We start from the raw sequence: 22,261 nt of genomic DNA on the forward strand, positions 1-22,261 counted from the left end.
AAACGAAAAAGAGATACTGGCCAATACATGCAGGCAACACTGTAATGTGGAGGGGTGGGGTGGGGGGTGGGGTGGGGGGATTCCAAATCCTACAGACAGAAACAAGGAAAATATTGTGGTTGCTTCATACCCCTAATGCACATACCTAGAATTGTAGTATTGAGAGGGATCCCAAGGGTCATCTAGTCCCCTGCAATGCAAGGAATCTAAACTGAGGCGTACATGTCAGATGACCATCCAACCTCTTCTTAAAAACCTCCAAGGGAGATTGTTCGTTCCACTGTCAAACAGATCTTACTGTCAGAAAGTTCTTCCGGATGTTTAGCCAGAATCTCCTTTCTTGTGTAAACCAAGTGGATTCAAGTTACAAGTGGGTTGCCATAGGATTCTGTCCAGGGCCTGTTGTTGTTCAACGTCTTTATAAGTGACATAGATGAAGGTGTTTTTGGGGGTGGGGGGTTTGCTCATCAAATTTGCAGCAAACTAGCCAATGCTGCAGAAGACAGAATCAGGATTCAAGATTACCTTAACCGATTGGAGAACTGGGCCCATACTAACAAAATGAATTACACTAGGGACAAATGCAAGGTTATACACTTAGGCAGGAGGAACCAGCTGCACAAATGCCAGTTGTACACACGACAAGGATCTAGAGGTCTTAGTAGACCACCAGCTTAATATGAGTCCACAGTGTGATGCAGCAGCAACAAACACTATGCTGCTTCAATGGAAATATAGTGTCCCAACTGAGGAAAGTAGTAGTTCCACTCTATTCTTCCTAGGTCAGACCACCCCTGGGATGTTTACTTCTGATGTCTAGCAAGAGAGATGTGTTCCTGTCCTGACAGTCCACTGGGCAAGCCCAAGTAGGGAGGGAAAGAAAGAAAGAAAGAAAGAAAGAAAGAAAGAAAGAAAGAGAGGGGTGCAGATAAGGAGGTGACAGAAAGAGAAAGACACAAGCAGAGAAAGGATGACAGGAGAGGAGGGAAAATGTTGACCCCATACATTTTGATTGTGGTCTTGCCCACTGCTGACTTTGGCTCCACTTGCTGTTGGCAAATAGCTCCCAATAGATTACTCTGAGGAATGAAGCCCTTTGAAGAAATGTTGCTCACCCCCGACATGAAGCAACACTTCAGATCCCACCATGATTTCATCATCTTTCCCCTGCCATTATATTATAAAGGTAAAGGTAAAGGGACCCCTGACCATTAGGTCCAGTTGCGGACAACTCTGGGGTTGCAGCGCTCATCTCTCTCTATAGGCCGAGGGAGCCGCTGTTTGTCCTCAGAAAGCTTCCAGGTTATGTGGCCAGCATGACTAAGCTGCTTCTGGCAAACCAGAGCAGCGCACAGAGATGCCATTTACCTTCCCCCTGGAGCGGTACCTATTTATCTACTTGCACTTTGATGTGCTGTCGAACTGCTAGGTTGGCAGGAGCTGGGACTGAGCAACGGGAGCTCACCCCGTCGTGGGCATTCAAACCGCCGACCTTCTGATCGGTAAGCCCTAGGCTCAGTGGTTTATACCACTGCGCCACCCACTTCCCTTGCCATTATATTGTATTTCACCTTAATGCCTAGCAATCAGTTTAATAGGCTTTTAATTCAGTTGTTGCATTAAATATCTGTGAATTCTTCTGGCCACTACATCAGCATTGTAGGATCGGTGAGATCATTGTGCTTTGCGTTGGATTGCCTTCAGTGTAAGACTGATAGTTCAAGATGTTTATATATATATATAGAGAGAGAGAGAGAGAGAGAGAGAGAGTAATCCCTCAGTTATGCTTTCGGAAAAAGAAATCCACGCACATCATTTTGAAGGCATTTTCCTAAACAGCTTTTTAAACATGCTGTATCTACTAGCAGCTGGTCTTGTAAGTGTATTTCCATTTGGGTGGGGTAGGAGTCAATGACCAATTCAGAATTCCTTAAAGTATACACTTTAGCATCTCATGAAATTGTGCTGTTTGTGTTACCCCAAACTGTTGCTGTGGAATTGTTTATGCCAGGTTTTCCATGCAGCATCAAGGACTATTCAACTGATGGCTTTTTAAATGCACTGTATAGTAAACTGTTCAGTAGCTGGAGGGAGTGACAGAATAATTAATTATATTATGTCTTTTGCTTCTGTGCGACAGAGAGAGAGAGACTGAAAAAATAAGAGCAATGCTGAAATGTATTGCTCCAGTGAAGCCCCTGGCTTACGCATAAAAGACATGAGTGAATTTAGTACACTATGCAGCACTGCAGGGAACAGTTTAAATCATTCAAAGTAATCATAATATTTCATCCTCCCACATAATTTCAAAACAGATTGCAAAATAAAACTGTGCTGATGCTAGTAAGCCTTTATAAAATACTTGCACGCATGTATATCACACTGTACAAAGAACCACCCCCCTTTTAAAAGTATTTGGCAAATGAGTGATACAAGATTAAAAATAGATATAATTGAAAATAGAAACACTGTTGTGTGTTACATAGAGTATCTGATAATGTACACAAAACTATATTTTTATTTGGCAGATGGTACTAAATACATAGCATCTATCTATCTATCATCTATCTATCTATCTATCTATCTATCTATCTATCTATCTATCTATCTCTATCTATCTATCTATCTATCTATCTATCTATCTATCTATCCATCCATCCATCCATGGGCCCACTGGTTTTATCCAGCAGGGCTCTTGCATTCTTTTGTGCTTGGAATAGATTCCACACTTGCCTTGTGTGTTGAGCAACCTAAAGATAAAGCTCTCTCCTTACCTTACCTTTATCCCACACCCTCCATTGCTGTTTAAATTGAAATATTGGTTGTCTGGTGTATGTGGGTAGAAGCATAAGAGAAGATTAAGGGAGAGACACACAGCTTTTAAAAGGCAAAAAAAAGGGGCAGCTTTCTTTCTCCCTCATTTTCAAAGGAATCTGGGAGTAGGGCATACGGAAGGTAAACAAAAAACAAAAAGAAAAAGGCCTGGTGAAATGTGTTGTGTGTGTATGTGTGCACATGCTATGTATTTCTGAAGTTGTTGTAAATGGTACATAGAGTAAATATATGTATGGTACATGCATTTATTAAAAAAAAATATACAAAAGAAAATAAAACTCCAAGCTCATACAGTGGTACCTCGGGTTACAGACACTTCAGGTTACAGAATCCACTAACCCAGAAATAGTACCTCGGGTTAAGAACTTTGCTTCAGGATGAGAACAGAAATCGTGTGGCCGTGGCGGCAGCAGGAGGCCCCATTAGCTAAAGTGGTGCTTCAGGTTAAGAACAGTTTCAGGTTAAGAACAGACTCCCAGAACAAATTAAGTTCTTAACCCGAGGTACCACTATATGTTCCGACAGTACTGGTATTGTACAGAGTGGTAGAAACAGAAAATGGTGCTAAAATGTATCCCTCCCAGATACAAGCTTATTCCCTGTTTCCTGCCACATGCTCTTCCCCATCTAAGAAGCCATTGCTGCTCAAATCTTTCATATTTCTACCTTTTTTGTTTTCTCTGCTCTGCACAGTATCCCATGCCACATAGTGTTAGTTTTGTATGAGATTGTAAGCATACCATTTCACATAGCCTGAGGATGTTCTGACCAGTGGAACTGAAGATAGTTAATTATGGGACAGATTCCCAGTTCAGATTAAGCCATGAATTAACTGAATCTTACTGGATGCAAATGTATCAGTTTCTTATCTGTAAATGGAAGAATAATAACATCTAAAATATGCAATATGTGGGGATTGATAAACTAGAGAGTACATACAGTTTTTCAGGTTTAAAAAGTGTTGTGTAATGCTAAATAGAAAATAAGAGCTAGTATCTGATGATGGCTATTACTAGTGAAAAACATTTCCACTTGTACAAGATTTGGTACACAATTTTTGCCAATCCCTTATTTCTACTCTGCTACTCAAATAGCTGTTCCTGAGTACAGGATATTGCATAGAGGGCAGCAATTGGTATAGAGAGTCAGTAAAAAAAATAAAAAAATTCCTTCCAGTAGCACCTTAAAGACCAACTAAGTTAGTTCTAGGTATGAGCTTTCGTGTGCATGCACACTTCTTCAGATACACTGAAACAGAAGTCACCAGACCCTTCTAAATAGTGGGAAGGTGGGGAGGGGTATTACTCAGAAGGGTGGTGGGAATGGGTGATTGGCAGATAGCTGTGATGAGCCTGTTGAAATTCCTTTGGGAATTTCAGAAATAGACTGGAAAGAGAAGCTGCTGAATTGCAACTTATTACCAAACTTAAAACCATGGAGAGACCTGGTCTTAACAAAGACATTGGATTCTTATCTCATTATACATGACAAAGCCATTTTTCACCTTCTCACCCCTTGCTTTTTCCTGTAAGACCTATTGCAGTCGTTAAGAGTCGTCAACAGGCTCATCACAGCTATCTGCCAATCACCCATTCCCACCACCCTTCTGAGTAATACCCCTCCCCACCTTCCCACTATTTAGAAGGGTCTGGTGACTTCTGTTTCAGTGTATCTGAAGAAGTGTGCATGCACACGAAAGCTCATACCAAGAACTAACTTAGTTGATCTTTAAGGTGCTACTGGAAGGAATTTTTTTATTTTGTTTTGACTATGGCAGACCAACACGGCTACCTATCTGTAGTAAAAAAAATGTGTGTCTCACCTTGCAGAAGTTTTTTTCTGCTTACCCAAATCCACCATTGGATGTGGCTCGAGTTTAGTTATTTCATCCAATATTATTTTCTGTGGCTTTCTCTTCTTTACTATTGAGCCTTATACAGGGACTTTTGAATTATTTACATGCCATTAATTTGTTCAATTAATCTATTTTGTTGTTGTTTCTGTTCTTCCCAATATTCTGTGTGATCACTAGATGAATGATACCCTTCTCTGTAAATTCCCTTTAGTAAATTAATTTTCTGTTTCAGTGTAATAAAAAGTTGCTAAGGAATTGTATTCCTAAACCAATTCTCTAAATATATAGAACTCTCTGTAATACATTAGCAGAATCTGATCTCGCCAAAAGAGAATAGTAAAAGCAGAAGTCTAATAAACCAAAAATGCTGTAATGAAAATCTGAAGTTGTACTTTGAAAATGCAGTTTATGTGTGTGTCGACATACTTGGCAGTCACTTTTAACCCATTTTGTTTCATTTATTTATAGGATTGCCTGGCACTGCTGCTGACTTAGATAAAAGAAAGCTAATTTTTGGGAAAAACTTTATACCTCCAAAGAAGCCAAAAACTTTCTTACAGTTAGTCTGGGAAGCATTACAGGATGTGACTCTTATCATTTTGGAAATAGCAGCCATCATATCTCTTGGGCTCTCATTTTACCATCCACCTGGAGAAGAAAATGAAGGTAAAACTATTTTCTTTACTAATACTCACTTGGGTTAACTGCTTTTGATTATGCCAATTTTATTTCATTTCCTCTAAACATTTAATATGAAGAAAATTATTTTAGCGTATGTACAGTCCTTTAATTTTCTCTCAGTTTTTAACATCTATCCTAATGTCATGTGACAATGTCATGGAACAGTGGTAAAGTTCAGTGGTGTGTCACCTCACCCCAGATGTGTTATGGATCTAACATTACAGAGAGGTATCCCTTAGTATTATTATTACTACACATATCATGCTTTTCAGCCCCATGGGACCTTCAAAGTGGGGTTCCATCCTATCCCCTATGTTATTTAACATCTACATGAAACCGCTGGGTGGCGATATCTGGAGGTTCAGAGTGCGCTGTCAGCAGTATGCTGATGACACTCAGCTCTATTCCTCATTTACATCTGCAAGTGAGGCAGTAGATGTGCTGGACCAGTGTCTTGCCTTGGTAATGGACTAGATGAGTCAACAAACTGAAACTCAATCCAGATAAGACTGAAGCACTGTTAGTGGGTGGTTCCCTAGACTGGATGGGTGGGAGATCACCTGGGTTGCACTTCTTTTGAAGGAGCAGGCTCGTAGCTTGGGGGTACTCCTGGATCCTTTGCTGTCGCTCGAGGTTCAGGTGGCCTCAGTGGCCCAGAGTGCCATCAGCTTCAGTTGGTGGCCCAGCTACACCCTTATCTGGTCAGGGATAGCGTAACTACTGTTGTCTATGCTCTGGTAACCTCAAGGTTAGATTACTGCAATGTGTTATACGTAGGGCTGCCTCTGAAGATGGTTTGGAAACTTCAAGTGCAGAATTCATCGGCCAGGTTATTCACCAGAGCAAGACAGTTTGAGCATATTACACCGATCCTGGTCCGACTGCACTGGCTACCAATTAGTTTCTGGGCCCAATTCAAAGCCTTAAACGGCTCAGGCCTGCAATTCCTCAAAGACCGCATCTTTCCATATGAACCTACCAGGACCCTAAGATCATCTTCTGGGGCCCTCCTTTGTGTGTCTCCTCCTCGAGAGGTCTAGAGGGTGGCAACACGAGAATGGGCCTTCTTTGCAGTGGCTCTCCATCTGTGAAATGCTCTCCCCAGGGAAGTTCACCTGGCGCCTTCATTATACACGTTTAGATTTTATTCTGTGAACAGCCCCGAGGCCTCCGGATATAGGGTGGTATATTATTATTATTATTATTATTATTATTATTATTATTATTATTAATCTAATCATTAATCTAAGTGATCACTAACCTTAAGCTAAGGTCAAAACAAAAAAAATTCCTTCCAGTAGCACCTTAAAGACCAACTAAGTTAGTTCTTGGTATGAGCTTTCGTATGAGCTTTCGTGTGCATGCACACTTCTTCAGATACACAGTGTGTATCTGAAGAAGTGTGCATGCACACGAAAGCTCATACCAAGAACTAACTTAGTTGGTCTTTAAGGTGCTACTGGAAGGAATTTTTTTTGTTTTGACTATGGCAGACCAACACGGCTACCTATCTGTAACTTAAGCTAAGGATCAGGCTTTTAAAGCCAAATAAATGTGGGTGGGCATACCAAGTGTCTCTTTTCCATCTCTTACCGAGCCCCTTTCCTTCCAAGGGGATAATCAACTTTGATCCCAATAATAATTAATCTCAACCTTTTAGGTTTTGCAGACAGTCAGGATATTTTGCAATGTGTTTCAACCGTGTTTCAAATATATTTTAGTTGTGATTAAATTTTTCTTACTCCTACCCCCCCAGCTGTACATTGTCTATGCCTCCCTTACACATCTCAAATCTACCCTTTCCCAGTCTTAAAACAACTTTATTTCTGTTCTTGAGATGAGGATGCATTGATGATCATCTTTAGTTTTGTCACTTTTATTCCTTTGCAATGTTTATGTTGGCAATAAATCTCCTTAGAAAACTTACTCTTTCTCATTTGCATATCTGTTTTGTATAGAAACCAAAAGAGAGAGTCTATTGCAAGTCCGTCTTTAGACTATGTTACAGCATGTACATATACATTGCTCGTTAGGAATGTTTTCATTGCTTTTCTTGAATCTACTTTTTACAGGGAATCAAGCAATACATATGGTGGATCACATCTAGATATGTTTATGACAGCCCATTATCTTGGTCTATAGGGATATCCCAGTGGACAGATGGTCAGAGTGATGAGAATTTACAGGATGATCCTCTGTAAAAAAATAAATAAAATGGTAATAAAAGTGGTTGGAATAACTTCTGCCTGCAATAGCTGATTGGCCCAGTTAAAGCTGATGATGTTGGCCATCTGTTAAAAGAACCATGCATTCATTCCAAGTGTAATATGTAGAGCTCTCCCTCTCCCTCTCTCTCCCTCCCCCTCCCTCCCTCCCTCTCTCTCTCTCTCTCTCCTTTCTCCCCCCTCCGCCCTCTCTCACACAGAGCACTTTTTAGCATGCAGAATTCAAACTCAGAAAGCTGTCCACATGCACACACGCACATTTCTGTGCATTAAGTATCTTCCCTAGATTAGATGCCAACAATTGCTTAATTTCCTGTTCTGTATGCAATCCTATGCAATTCCTTGAGTCATAGTGTTGAGGCAGCAATTCATAGGATCAGGAACTAGATTTGGAGTGCTGGTACATTGTGCAATTCACGCTAGTGTTGGGACCAGCCTGCTGCTAGTGTCCTGTGCTGGCAGTTGACACTTAATCGTTACTGGGCATGGTACAGGCTTGTCACAGGGGTCTGCTGCTTGTGCATGGAATTGTATGAGCAGAAGTACTGCTTGGGTTGGCAGAACTGGATCATTCTGTGCAGAGTTACAGCAACTGATGTTTCCTAAGAAGGTACAATTGATGGAAAGCAGATGCACTATGCAATATGAAATTGTGCATAGCCTGACCAGTGCAATCTATTTTGGAACCACACATTGTCTGTAAGGATCATCCATCATGCTGTGCCTTGGGGAAGGTGGATCCTTATGTGCCATATTCCTCCACTTTTTTCATTATAGTGATGATACTATTCAAGTGGAAAAAAATGTTGTACACAACTATCTCTGGAGGTGGCCCATTAAGTTTCAATTTCTATTTTTAAAATATACCCCTGAATTTATATTGTTCTTTCATTTCCTTGCTGTCATCTCCTTCCCCTAAGGCAACACTTTTCAGTGAACTATTAATGTTGTAGGGATTGTGGAGGTAATGACTAGCACATCACATGCTACTCTCCAGGGAAGAGCATGTATCTAGACATCTTTCTTCCCAAACTGACCTGTGTTCATTGAAAAGTTCATTACTTTCTGCTTTGTTTGTATGTATGTGTAACTGTTGCTGCTCATATAGGTTTGGGGAAATCACAACAACCTGCTGATATATGTGGTGCTATCCAGGTACAGCCCAGGAAATTTTATCAGGAAACAGTTAAAAACTTGTGCTAAATTAATAAAGTTTATTAATCCTGCCCAGTCAAAAGTTTTAGTGCAGTTAAAAATATTTTAAAGCAATTAATGTTCAATTCCATCCCCATCCAGGGACAACATGCATGTACTCAGTCAATTCAGCAGTCCTGCCAGAGAGCATTTTGTTTGTGTTTTGCACAGGAATACAGTGCCGGTTAGTGGGAAATGGCTTAGGTTTGGAAGGCTAAGTTTCAGTCTTTTAATTCTATCCCAAATTTTAATTTATCAACACCTTGTCAGTTCCCCCATGGATCTGATTGCAAGTTCAATGGGGCTCACTTCCTGGTAAGTGGGTATAGAATAGCACCTGGATTAATACACTGTGCTTACAGACAGCGAGCCTCCCCAAGGTGAGAAAAGAACCTGAAAACAGGGGGACAAGGGCAGAACTGGCCCACAAACTGCCTGGTATGAGACCTGCTGCAGCCAAACTGTACTCCCCCAGCACAGGGTTTCACCATCAACAGGAAGCTGCTAGGGCAACTGTGGCATGCAAAGCAGATAAAAGTGCAGATAGTGGACAGCCTGCCCTCCCTATTAGCTTACCAATTTGAGTTGATCTGCCCCTAGATTAAATAGAAATTGTGGCCCATTATGCACCAACCTCAGCAAGACTCTTCCTTACTGACTGCAATTGCCTGCTGAAGCCTGAATGCAAGACTAACTGTGCTGCAACGAATGACAATGCTGTCCTCTGCTTATGAGGAAATTTGGATCTAACACGTCACTGCACAATTGGGGACAGCATCCAGCTTGGTGTATCCGGAGCATATTTGATGTAACTGCTGGTACAGAATGAGTCCAGTAAGAAGAGATTTTATGCGGAGGCTGTATGCACAAGGTGTGATACTTTGAAAATCGATCATTTTAATGGCCTTGCTTTTATTAGGGCTGAGTGGATGCAGTTTGAATATTCATTCAGTTCTGTCCCTGTGCTGAAGCAGCCCATTTGCAAAAGGGATCACATATTTGCTCTTCCTACTCTCTGTGTAACTCCCTTTGATGCTGTTGCTGCTGATGGGGCATAGCCGCAGCTGCAGAAACTGGGTTGCGCTTCAGCATGTTTGAAGTTCAGTTGCTGTACCATGTTGGTGTACTGTGCACTTTGACTTCCTTGTGCATTCTACATGTGCTGTGGAATCTTTTGTTGAGATAGAATAATAGATATAGTGACACTTCCTGCCTTCTGATTTTCTGTCGCAGCAAGATTTTTCATTCCTTTTTAGGTTTGTCAGGCACTAGTGGTCTACTTACTTCTTTTGTCACTTTTGTCAATGATACCTGATACATCACCAAGTGGTAAAGTGTGTGTGAGAAACAGCTCTGCCAGCGGTTATTCTTAGGCATGTAAGCACAGGTCAGGTTAAAAGCCAAGCCAGTGAAGGGAAGTGTAAGATCAGCTTCCTTTTCTTAAAGGATTTCCCATTTTGAAGCAATTGTCCAGTTTATTTGAATATCCTCTTTTGGGAGTAGATTATCAGTTTGGAATGTGCTTTTGTTCTGCATGCTGCGAGGCAAAGTCAAGTAATTCTCAATAGGTGTGTTTGTACACATACACAGTAGAATAGCCATAGCTGATCCTGTAACGTGAAATCTAACGTGAAAGCAATTCTTACAGATGCAATGTGAAATTAATCCTTGCTTTAACTCCCCTGAAATTATAGAATAATATTCACCATTGAACAATTTGATTCATTCATGCTAACATTGCTTTGCAGCATATTTAGGATTTGCTAAAATATCAGTGTTGCAACACTTGCAGATAATATCATGCAAATTCATCATGACAGCCCTCATAGCTAAGCCACAAAGGAAAGTACATATATGCTGACAACAGTGTTTATCATCACCTCCAAAGAGCGGCAGGATAGTATGATAACCAGTTCATTAGGATCAGCTGCTAGTCAAACAATGAGCTGGCAAAGTATGGTGCGGTGTTGGTGTTGGTGTATAAGCCTAGGTTCAAAACATTCCTGGGATCAAGCATGTGGCATGACCTCAGTCCTACATGGAGGAGTAAACTCCATTCAGCAATTCAGTGGTGCTTATTTCTGATTGCATAAGTTTAAGTTGTAAAACACATTGTTTTCACAAAAGAACTTCATCAGCTGAAACACAGCTTTTAACATTTACTGAGAATACAAAGTAATATTGCAAAGGTGTGTTACTATTTAAACTGCTAACTTTAACAGGAATTCCAGGAAAAGAAAGAGGCATCCAAGAACTGCTTGATTATTATCCTCATTCTCTCACATCTTCTGTACTAATCTGTTAATTTTAAATTTTATTCATTTGCCAGACCAAGGAAGGTTGATCAGTTATCTTGACACTACAGCAGATGGCATTGCCATTCCTACTCTGAAAAAAGAGTCCTGAGAATCTCCCGTTCCTGCTCCACTACACCCATGTCTTGCATGAAGTTATATATATAACCCTATGAATGTACCCTTTAAGTTAAAACCATCTGTAAGGGATTCAAATTCCATAGTTAAATTTTGACAGGAAATACCAATATCCTCACTGCAAGTTGCATAGCTCACAGTCCAGTCACGAGAGGGTTGTATGTTGGAGAGTTCACCACCATCCAAAGTAGTACATTCCAGTGTCGAACAGCTCTTACTATCCGAAAGTCTCTTAATGTTTAGTTTGAATCTCCTTTCTTATAATTTGGATCTATTGGTTCAGGTTCTACATGAAATATGTGTGATTCACAAGCTATTTGTCCTTATTTAATGCAAACTTTCATTGCCAAAATCAACATTCTCATCTGAGGAAAAATAATTATTTTTAAGTTTGGGGGGAAATTATCTTGGGTTTTGGTTTTACCTATTGTGTCCTCTTGCAAAAAAAAAAAAAATGCAGAAAATAAGCAACAAGTTGAAAAGTGGACTACTATATAAGTATCTCCCATAAGTAAATACCATGTATTTGTTTATGCAATTGTATGCGAACGGCTTTTGCTTGTGCAGTAGTACACAAACTAATTTCACCAATATGTGTGTTCTGATTTTTTTTGTGTGAGAACTTACAAAAGAAACATGGATTAAATGTGATATATATATATATCACATTTGTTTAAAAATGTAATTAAGAAACCATTTGCTGCTGCTGCTCCTCCTCCTCCTTTTTCTTTTCTTTCTTTTTTGAAGTGACCTGTTTTTGCTATGTTTTGTCTCTCAAGCCTGTGCTACTGCATCAGGAGGAGCGGAAGATGAAGGAGAGGCAGAAGCTGGTTGGATCGAAGGTGCTGCCATTCTGCTCTCTGTTATTTGTGTGGTACTTGTCACTGCCTTTAATGACTGGAGCAAAGAGAAGCAATTCCGTGGGCTTCAAAGTCGTATTGAGCAAGAACAGAAGTTTACTGTGGTCCGGGGTGGACAAGTTATTCAAATCCCAGTAGCAGAGATAGTAGTTGGTGACGTTGCACAGATAAAATATGGTAAGTTTCCTTGCATATGTGACTGGATATGTGCAAACATATGACTTGGTACCCAGTGTTCCTTTATGACTTGCTGAATAACAAAGGAGCTGGCAGTACATATCAGCCCCAACCTTGTGCCAGGCTGAGAGGGGTTGAATTGGACAGAGGTGTCCCACTTCCTAGTTCTGCTGGCCTCCTACTGCCTCCCAACATTATCTTCCACCATTGCAGGTCTACAGATGCAGCAGTGTTCCTGCTGCATCATGCAGCCAGTGAGCAGTGAGACTGTGGATCGTGCTCTGAGACCCAAAGCCCTTATCGTCCAGCAACCTGCCTTCACAGTGATGAACCAGATACCTATGGAAAGCACAATAACACTTCCCCTCCTTGTGCTCTCCACAACTGGTGTTCAGAGGCATTCTGCCTCTTGATTCTGGAGGCAGTACACAGCTTTCATGGCTAGTAGCCAATAATAGTCTTGTCCTCCACAAATCTGTCTCACTCCCTTTTAAACTGTACAAGCTGTTGACCATTGCTCCATCTTGTGGTAGCGGATTCCCTAGTGAAATTGTGCGCTGCCTGAAGAAGCAAACTAGAAGCTCATCAATATAGCGATGTCTAAGGAAGGTCAGGAGAGACTGCCCTTGTAGAGAGAAAAATGTATTGTGTGAAAGGGATTAAATGTGACATACCTGAGGATTAGTATTTTGATTACGGAAATGTTTTTGAAGGTTCACACAGTAACCTTACTAAATCCACTTTATTTTTCCTTAACTTGATTTTACTGATAGGTGACCTTCTACCTGCTGATGGGGTGTATATTCAAGGAAATGACCTTAAGATTGATGAAAGCTCTTTAACTGGAGAATCAGATCAAGTCCGCAAATCTGTTGACAAAGATCCAATGCTGCTTTCGGGTGAGTTTTGCACTTTCAGTGAGCTGTTGCTGATTGAGAATATTGGAATATTGCTTTTGTGGCGGTGGTGTTTTAAATTCTCCATTAATTTTTCCTCACTTGGAAATACAGGATTTTAACCTTTCCCAGTAATCTACAAGCTTTTCATTTGTTTGTTTGTTTGTTTGTTTATTGCTGAACTAAGTAGGAACCTGAACCTACAGTTAGCATTTCTGTTTTACTAAACTACAGTGAAATGATGTGGCATAACCATGACTTAAACTCAGATAATCAGTATGATATAGTGGTTAGAGTACTGGACTGGGACTGGGGAGACTCAGGTTCAAATTCCCATTCTCTCATTAAGTTCACCTGATGACATTGAACCAGTGACTTTTTCTTTCTCAGCCTAACCTACTTCACAAAGTTGCTGAAGATGACATAAGAAAGAAAGAACAGTATTCACCTTAGAAGAAAGGCATGCTTTTCTAGCTGTTAATTTTCTTCCAGTGGTATAACTCTTATGTAGTCCCCCGAGTCCCACCCCCACAGTGATTGATTGTTTTGGGGTGTTGTTTAAACCCTCTACATGCCCATTGCCCTTCTGAGGCTCTTTTAGGTTTTAGTTCCCATGTTCAGTAACAGGGGTGGTGAACCTTTTTGGCTCCAGGATGTGCCTCTTGGGCAAAATTTGACAGGTGGGCAATGCCACCTTCCTGTCAAAATCCCTTATGCTCAGATATTAAATGGAGGGGAGAAGACTCTTGGAGGCTTTTGCAAGCCTCCTCCCACTTCTCCTTTAAACTCTCAGTCTTGTAGACTGAAAAAGGAACTGAAGGAGGCATGCAAAAGTCTTTGCAAGTTTCCCTGTTTCCTTTTTAAGTGCTTTGGTCTTAAAGGGGACGCAAGGAGATTTGCACAAGTCCTTGGCCACCTTTAAGATTTCAGGGATTTAAAAGGGAAGTGGAAGGAGGCTTGAAAACCCCTTTGTGAGGCTCTCTCCTTCCCTTTTAAGAAGGGAGGCCATTTCTTGTAAGCAAGTGGGCGGCAGCAGTGGCGGCTGGGTGGTGGTGATGGTGGTGGTCTGCCAACTCTGCACCTCCTGCTGCCCACTTAAAGGAAAAGGCAAAGGGCTTTAATTTTCACTCACCATCTGATGAGCAGAGATTAAATCCTGCTGCCTAGGCTGCATGGTTCTATTCTCTGTTGGGAACAGTGCAGCACAGCCAATGCAGGATTAAACCCTGCCCTCCCGCCCATCAGCTGATGACACTAGAGATATAAGATGATGGGCAGGTGAGCATGGGTTAGGGGAAACAGACTGCCTGTGAGCCAAGGATCCCCACCCCTGATCTAGAGGCATGCATTTCAAATCTCCCAGTCATTTTGAGGCCAGTGTGGGTTGCCCTGCTATCCTCTGCCCAGGAAGAATATAGGTTGTGACCCCCCTAAGTGATTAATTTCCCTTCCTCGACTAATAGGAGCAGGTCCCATCATGGCTCAGAGTCATTCAGGGGACCATTTTGATCACATGTCATTGATGGGCCTTCCCCCACCTACAAGCGGAGCCTATCATATGTGTTTCCTCCTTCTTCAACTAACAGGAGCAGATTTCGAAATGGAGCCAACTTTTTTTCTTTTTGGTAGAAGGGGTATGTGTTCGGGGTAATATTCATGTTTGCTTATGCTTACCCCCATGTCACAGTTAAGAAGTTAAGAATGGAGGAGATTACATATTGCTGTTTAACACAAAGCTTCATTGAATAGCAATTTGTCAGTGGAATTATCTCAGAACCATAACTGGAATTAGGTATAGTTATGAGGTTCAAGATTAAGGACAGGGCAATTCAGGGCCAGTCCACCCTTGAGGCAAAATGAGGCGACTGCCTCAGGTGGCAAGATCCACAGGAGCAGCAGATCCGGCCTCCAAGGAATGCTGCAGCATCTGCCACCTACTTGGCAGCCCCCCCCCCCCAACAAATGCTGCTTCTACAGTGCTCTCTCAATGAATAGGAGGTGCTGCTGCTTTCCTCCTATCCCTATGACAGGGGTTGCACTCTGGGATCTCCTGAGTTCTGCACCTGCTGGCATGATTCAGAATGAGCCCCTTCTCTCCCTATTCTCCCCACAATGGTCCTTGATTCCTAGTTCAACTGTCAGGTAAGACTGATTTGATTTTCTACCCTTGTATCTGATGTAGCGTCATGTACCAGGGGCACCATTCTGTGGTTTGCCTCAGGTGCCAAAATGTATTGGGCTGACCCTGAGGCTATTCTATAGTGAAACAATAGGACACCCTATAGTAACAATATGCATTATTGCCCCTTAGAAATGGGGGCACGATGACTCTGAGATACATACTTACAGTTGAGGACATATGCAATTTTTACTGTTTCACATGCCGAGTTCTTAACTGGATGCAGACTTCATGAAACATGCATAATACTGTTCCGAAGGTGTGCCCCTCCTACAAAAAAAATTAAATGTAAGCCTTGGAAATGTGTTCCTGTTGGGGCACATCCTAAAGAATGATCCTTCTGATGGAAATGGTGAAAGACACCTGTCACTTTTTATTTTGATGAATGGGATGTCTACTCTTTTCCTAATATTGCTTGGCCCTCACACTATGTAGCTACTGCCAGTAATCTGCTGCTCTTGGCCACAAGGTGTGTGAGTGCTTTGTCCATTTGCAAACCTGGCCATGAACAGGAAGATGTGACAGTGGGATGGGGGAGGTTAGCCACATGAACCTTGACCCATATAATTTCTGACAAGTGCACCTGGGTTCTGTTGCTCACACTGGTATGCAATAGCAAGGAAAGAGTCTGCTTGCCTGGGCTGGTTTATTCTCCTTCAGCACATCAACTTCTTACTTCACCCACATAATGCTTAAATAAAGCTGGGATGAGTTTAGGTGATTGTGACATGAGGGAGATGGCCTTTTGTCAATCCACTCTCAGCTTGGCCTCTTCTGTGGTGCACTGACATCTCCAGTGCAACGACGTGCTTTGTAAATAGTGCCTGCTTGTTTAAAACAAGATGAAGAGAAAACCCTAAGTATGGAGTACTTTAAAATGCTGAGCACTGGCTCAGCATGCCATACAGAATGCCAATGCTCAAAGCAAACACGGTGAGATTTTTCAGGGTAAGTAGGATAGCGAGTACTAGCAGAGCAAAGATTTGTAAGGCCTAACAGTATTGCTTAATTATTTTGCACCTTTTATCTTTGCGCATGGCATTTGACTTAGTGCATTGCATCCCAGCACAGAGGTCAGTCCAGAAACAGAAAATAGGAAAACCTGAGAAAACTAGCTGCCATTCAGTTTCACCTCCCATTCAGTCTGAAGATTTATGTTCTGTTTTTCATACTTAAATTCCCAGTGCCCACTAAATATGCATGCCCAGTACATTCCTTGTTGTAGAATGTACCCATATGAAAGTTTCAGTTTATTTTAGAAGTACCCTGACCATTTTGTTACACTGGGCAGACAGCAATTATGGCCCAAGCATCCTTTCAATATGTTTGGGTCCTACGGTAGCCACTTACACTTAGGCAAAAAAAGAGGAAGTACATTACCGAAAAAGAAAATAAACTTCACAGCCGCTCCTCTATGTTCTTATGGTTCTTAATCTTCAAACCAGGCTTGGACTGGACAGCTCAGTATTTTCCTCCTATAAAGTAGGGCACATGGCTACCCTATGGCCTGTCAGGTTGATTATACTGCATTTAGCTGTTCTAAATAATTCTTTCCTGCACCTTTCCAATTCTGAATTTTGGAACAGAGTGCTCTCCTTGAATTACAACAGCATTGCTTTGGCTTCAAGTCTTACTATCACAGTTACTTCTTCCAATTTAGCATTGCTTGCTTGCCATCTGTGCCTTCACACCACTTGTGTTTGTGGTAATTCTGTTCTCATTAGAATTAATGTTTTGGCTGCTACATATTTTGGAGTGCCAAATAGGACAGAGTACTGCTAAATGTATTGGGATTTTCCATTTCCAGCACATTGTTTTCAGCTTGATTTTTCAGAGAGAAAGACAGTTAGTTCCTTTCTTTGTTCTTCTTTTGGATCTGCGAGTTCAAGTCACTGGTGCACGCCCCCCCCCTCCTTTGCTGGAAGTCAACCAAAAGCATAAGCTTCCAAACTCGTCTTCTGACTGCATTGGAGAAGAGGAAAGAATGGGAGTCACATCATACTTCACTATGGTTTTGTGTGCAAATGTAGTCAATTTATGCTTATAACATTGAAAGTTTTATATTACGGTACATATTGTGGTTACTTTTGGTCTTACCATCCCCTTTTTAATATAATATCCAAATGCAATAGTAACTGAAACTATATAAAACAAAACAAAAAATCCAAGGGAGACCTTCCTTGAGCCTGCACCTATTACTCCTGTTTTACTGATCAGACAACATAAATTGGGAATTTACTGTTGTTTATTAAAGCTACCTCTCTCCTTTTTTTAATACCAAAAGCATTGAGTAATACTAGGTTTGGCATTTTTGTTTTCTGGTTCTTGGGCTGTGTGCGCACCAGAGCTTTAATGTGCATGTGAAGTGCACAGACCTGATTTTTTCCATATGCACTTTTGTGCATGTTCTTCCACATGTGAGTGCTTTCAATTGAGCTCTATCTCAAATGTTTTCCATCCAAGCTACTGGGTGGTATTTGATTGGATGCATTTTCACTGTTTGTTGTTATCCCTTCCCCTCAATTAGTACTTTCCCACTCTCTTTAGTTCTGGGAACTTGAGGTGCCTTGTGGGTATGCACACGGGAATTTGCTTACCTGTGTATGTGACCACTTTTTTTAAAAAAAGAGAGAGGTACAAGTTTTCTGATATACCCTACTTCCACAAAACCGTGTATTAATACATTAAAAACACACGTGTGTTGCTCCTGGCCCCAGCAGCAGTGCACTGAGGGCCACCCAACTAATGGAAGTAGGGACATGATGATAGATGGCACCCACACACATAAACAACAGCAGGAACAACAAAACCCAACTACCAACACTAAATGCACTTCAGTATGTCCACAATGGGGTGACAGGCAATTTTATGTTGGATCCTTTTTTTCTTTTCTGCGTTATCCACACATTGGGAAAATTCACATTAAACGGGGTGAAGTGTGACTTATCACTTGGATGAGGACAGTGCTATGCAGATGACACGAAAAGCATGCACACATGATGCATTTAATCAATTTTAAACTGCCACATGCAGCTGGGAGGAGTTGCGGTGTGTGTGGGAGGGGGAGCGTCAAGTAGAGATAAGGGTCACGTGCACCTCCTGTCTACTGCTTCTGTCTTGCAAATTGCTCCATTCCAGCATTCTTCTGCTTTGGCAACCAAATGCATAGTTCTGGTCTCAGAAATGGCAAGCTGGTCACTTTGTTTTAAGACAACTTAGGAGTTATACAGTGAAAGCACATCAGAATATAGCATGAGTCTGAAAAACCTGAAATAAATAGATATTAGTTCGTCGAGAAGCAAAGAAATGCTTGTGGTCATTGTGCTTTATTAGTTTCTAAATAAATAAATAAATGCAGCTATATTAAGGAATCAGGTCAGTCACTGCCTGGAGAAAAACAACTCAAATTCACTCTTGGTTCTCTGGCAGTAAATGTTCCAGTACGGGTTTCTTGCTAAACAGAAAGAGCAAGCTTCCAACCTAAGAGGCCCTGTGCTCTTTTGATTTCACTGAACACGCAGATGTTTGCTTGAATTTGTCCTCACTTTTGAATGTTTTTTTTTTTCAGCTGCTTCATTGCATTGACAAGGTTACTTATTTCTTTCATTTGCATAACTGAACCACGACCTGCTTATATCTGCAGGTAGAACATCTGTGTTTGCATACTATCGTGGCAAGTTTTAGTTCCACAGGAATAACAAAGGTTTATCTTTTTTCCATTTACACACTCCTAACCTCTCCATTTTTTGTAAGTTTTGTTATAGAGGTTGTCAGGGCGGCGCTTTCCGCTTTGCCACTTGGGGCGAAACAGGAAGTGCCACCATGTCTGATGCTGCAGACATACCTGCTCCTGCCCTGCCATCTATACTGCCTGCTCTGCCACTGCCACTGGCAGAGAGCATTTGGGGTAAGGTCTCGGTAATTTCAGCAAGACCTTGGCCAAATTCATTGAGATCTGACCTGAAATCATCACTGATGTTGGTGCCACTTTTTTTTTGCCACTGGTGTATGCAGCAGAGCAGGTGGAGCACCTGCAGGGGTGCAGCCTCAGGGCTTCCTCTGCTGGAGGCAGAAGCCTCATCCCACCTAATGCTAGTGCCGGCCCTGAAGATTGTGGTTTTCCCTTCTCTTTTAGGCTCACTATAAGCTAAATGTGAGGAAAATGTCTCAGAGGTGGCATTTTTTTTGTTTAATTTAGTAGTTTTATATCCCAATAGGAGCCTAACTTTAAATAAAAATAATCCAGTTTAACCAGAAGTGTGCAACAGTGTGAAACATAGTCGTCACACAAAACAGTTGGTCTTAGATGGTCCTGGGAGGAGACAGTGCAGCTCAGACAGGAGCTGATGTCTGATGAAGTCTCTGCCTGTCTTCTTCTCTCTGCCAGTGTCAGTGGTGGTATGCCCTACAAGAATTGCAAAAAGACTTGTGATGCACAGCAGCCTAGAGAAAGTGCTTGATCTGGGATCAGGACCCTTTACTGGAAAATGAGGGCTCACAGGCTGAAGACAGACAGACAGACAGACAGACAGACAGACAGACAGACAGACAGAGAAATGGTTAATGCAAAAGGTGAAATAAAAAAAAATCACATAGCATGTGAAAAAAGATTTTCTGCTTACAAAAATAAGGATATACTTATTCAGTTATGAAAATAAAATAAATTAATGCAATGAAACCACCATGAATATACATAAAATGTGTGGATGAATTCAAGCAAGTATTAGCTTCAAAGATATAATGGCTTCCCAGGTGTTTGAGAGAAGCTATCAGAAGAATCAGATTGCATTTCAGTTTTTTTAAGATTGGATGATAACAGTGACATAAAAAGCTATCATGAAAGGTATCCGTGGCACCATATGTCTGAAAGCAAAGACAAAGAACTCTCTTTTTTCTTCACTGAGTTTTGTATTCGTAATGAAATTATAAATGTGACATACTAGGAAAAGGGCCCAAAGGGTGATTTTTAGATAGGAGCAGCAATGATAAGGGGAAGCAATTAAATTATGCATAATTGACAGAAGTGAGAACTGTATTTATAGTGAGAAGTACAAGATGACAATAGCAGACGGATGGGGGAAAGCTCATTCCCTAACATTTTTGGACAGTATGAAAGTTAAAGAGAAAAGAAAACTGTAGACAAGTTAGAGAGAACTGAGTAACACACCTGAACCTATCGGGAAGAGTGTGCCATACAACAAAAGCTAAGTTCTTGCATGTGCAACCAAAATTTGTATTTTAAAAAGTTTGATTTTAAAAAGTCCGCCCTGTCCTCCACTGCAGTAAAGAACACAGTTTATATTATGCATTCCTTTAAAGGTTTGTAAGAATAATATTCAGATTTTACATGTGGGAGGTATATTGTGGAAACACACTGGGGGAAGGTTCAGTTGTAGAATCAAGTACAGGATGGTTTGAAGGAGCAGCTGGGAGCCTCAGGAAGCCTTGGTATTAGACCCCTTTGGTTCAGACCAACATCCCATGTCTCAGTGCAGTGGAGTAGCTTTTAATGAACAGAAGTAAAAGAAATTGAATTCGCAGGCCCGATGCAATATTAATGAATTATATCCATTAAAAATGTACAGCCCACTTTAGTGCCGTTTAAATTGCATACTATATCTGAAATTACCTACGCATGCTTTAAGGCAGGAGATAATATCAGAAAACATCTCAATATCTTTTGAAAAACAGAGTCAGTACAAAAGCTTTGCCATTAGCTTAAATTAAACAAGGGGTAGAAAACTGCAAGGAAAATGTGCGCTACTCAGACAGGTCCAATGGATTTACTAAGAAATAAGTCTTACTCAGTCCAGAGGGATTTGCTTTTAGGTGGGAGTCTAGTGGATTATAGCCAGAATTGCACAATCTGATGGATATAGATGTGAGCTGATACTGATCCTTGGGACTAGGAAAAAAATTCTGAGTGAAAACAGAGGATCCTTTTTTGCAAAATGTTTTTTACTCCAATGAAAGTAGGGGCTCATCTACAGTTCTGCTTACCCTGTGCCTAGCAAGCATGGGTTTAAGCGGTTTTCAGCTTGTCCCACACTTTCTAGGCACAGGTCCAAGCCTTTGTCCTGCCACTTTCCCCCAGAAAACCCATTCTTCGGTGCTAAATTGGAACAAATAGCAATCTGCAGAAAACCCGATTACTTTTTGTTCAGATTCAGCGTTAAGACTGGGGATCCCCAGGGGGAATGGATAAGCCCCAAGCACAGATTGTGTGACAGCCAGGGAAGGAAACAGTTCCCAACATTGCCAAGGCATCTGTCTGGGTGATCCTCTGTCTCGCCCCGCTGTGAGATGTGATAAAACTGGTCTTGCAGTGAAGTCCACGAAGAGAGGCACCCTTCCCCCCACCTCATCATCAAGGCTACCCAATAATGCTCCCTGTCTTCCTGGACTGCACTGTGAAGGCAATTCCATTATGTCTTCTAATACGCTCTGTCAAGTCAGTGAACATATCTGTGCTTGGGCAAGGCAATTTGGTAATGCTCTTTCCTGCGCTTTGCTGAAGGGACAAGAAAACTGCCCTCACAGTGCAGCATGGGATGTCAGTTCCAGTCAGTTGCTTTGATTCCTTCTTCTCTCCTATGAAGACAGTGCTTTAGTGTTAGATGAAATGTTCTGGTTTTGCTGATCCTATATTTTACATTTTCATTCACTCTTTATCTTGGACTCACTTGGACTTGTATAACACTTGTCTAATAGCCCTGTAATCATTAACTTCATATTGCAAATGTGGGACTGCGGGTGAGAGGTTGTTACTTGGCTACTTCCTGGGTTCATTTTAGCCACTGCGCCAGCTCTTAAGATGAAACTTTAGGTCACACTCCACCACAGAATGGAGAATGTTTAAAGCTCATTGACTTCTCTGGTCTTAAACAAAATTGATTCTGGATTGCATTGTGACCTTAGATTGAAACC

General features: G+C 41.3%; 1 protein-coding gene across 18 annotated transcripts in view; it reads left to right on the plus strand.

Moving 5' to 3' along the window:
• The window catches only part of ATP2B2 (ATPase plasma membrane Ca2+ transporting 2), a 361,888-nt gene that overhangs the window by 257,651 nt on the left and 81,976 nt on the right, over positions 1–22,261 (plus strand). For all 18 annotated transcript variants that reach the window (XM_079967266.1, XM_079967269.1, XM_079967264.1 and 15 more), the window contains 3 exons: positions 5,159–5,356; positions 12,002–12,259; positions 13,033–13,158. In XM_079967266.1, the coding sequence (XP_079823392.1) occupies positions 5,159–5,356; positions 12,002–12,259; positions 13,033–13,158 (582 nt within the window). The remainder of the gene's footprint in view (positions 1–5,158; positions 5,357–12,001; positions 12,260–13,032; positions 13,159–22,261) is intronic.

Source organism: Podarcis cretensis, assembly GCF_951804945.1.
Source record: "Podarcis cretensis genome assembly, chromosome: 2".
NCBI classification, from domain to species: Eukaryota; Metazoa; Chordata; class Lepidosauria; order Squamata; family Lacertidae; genus Podarcis; species Podarcis cretensis.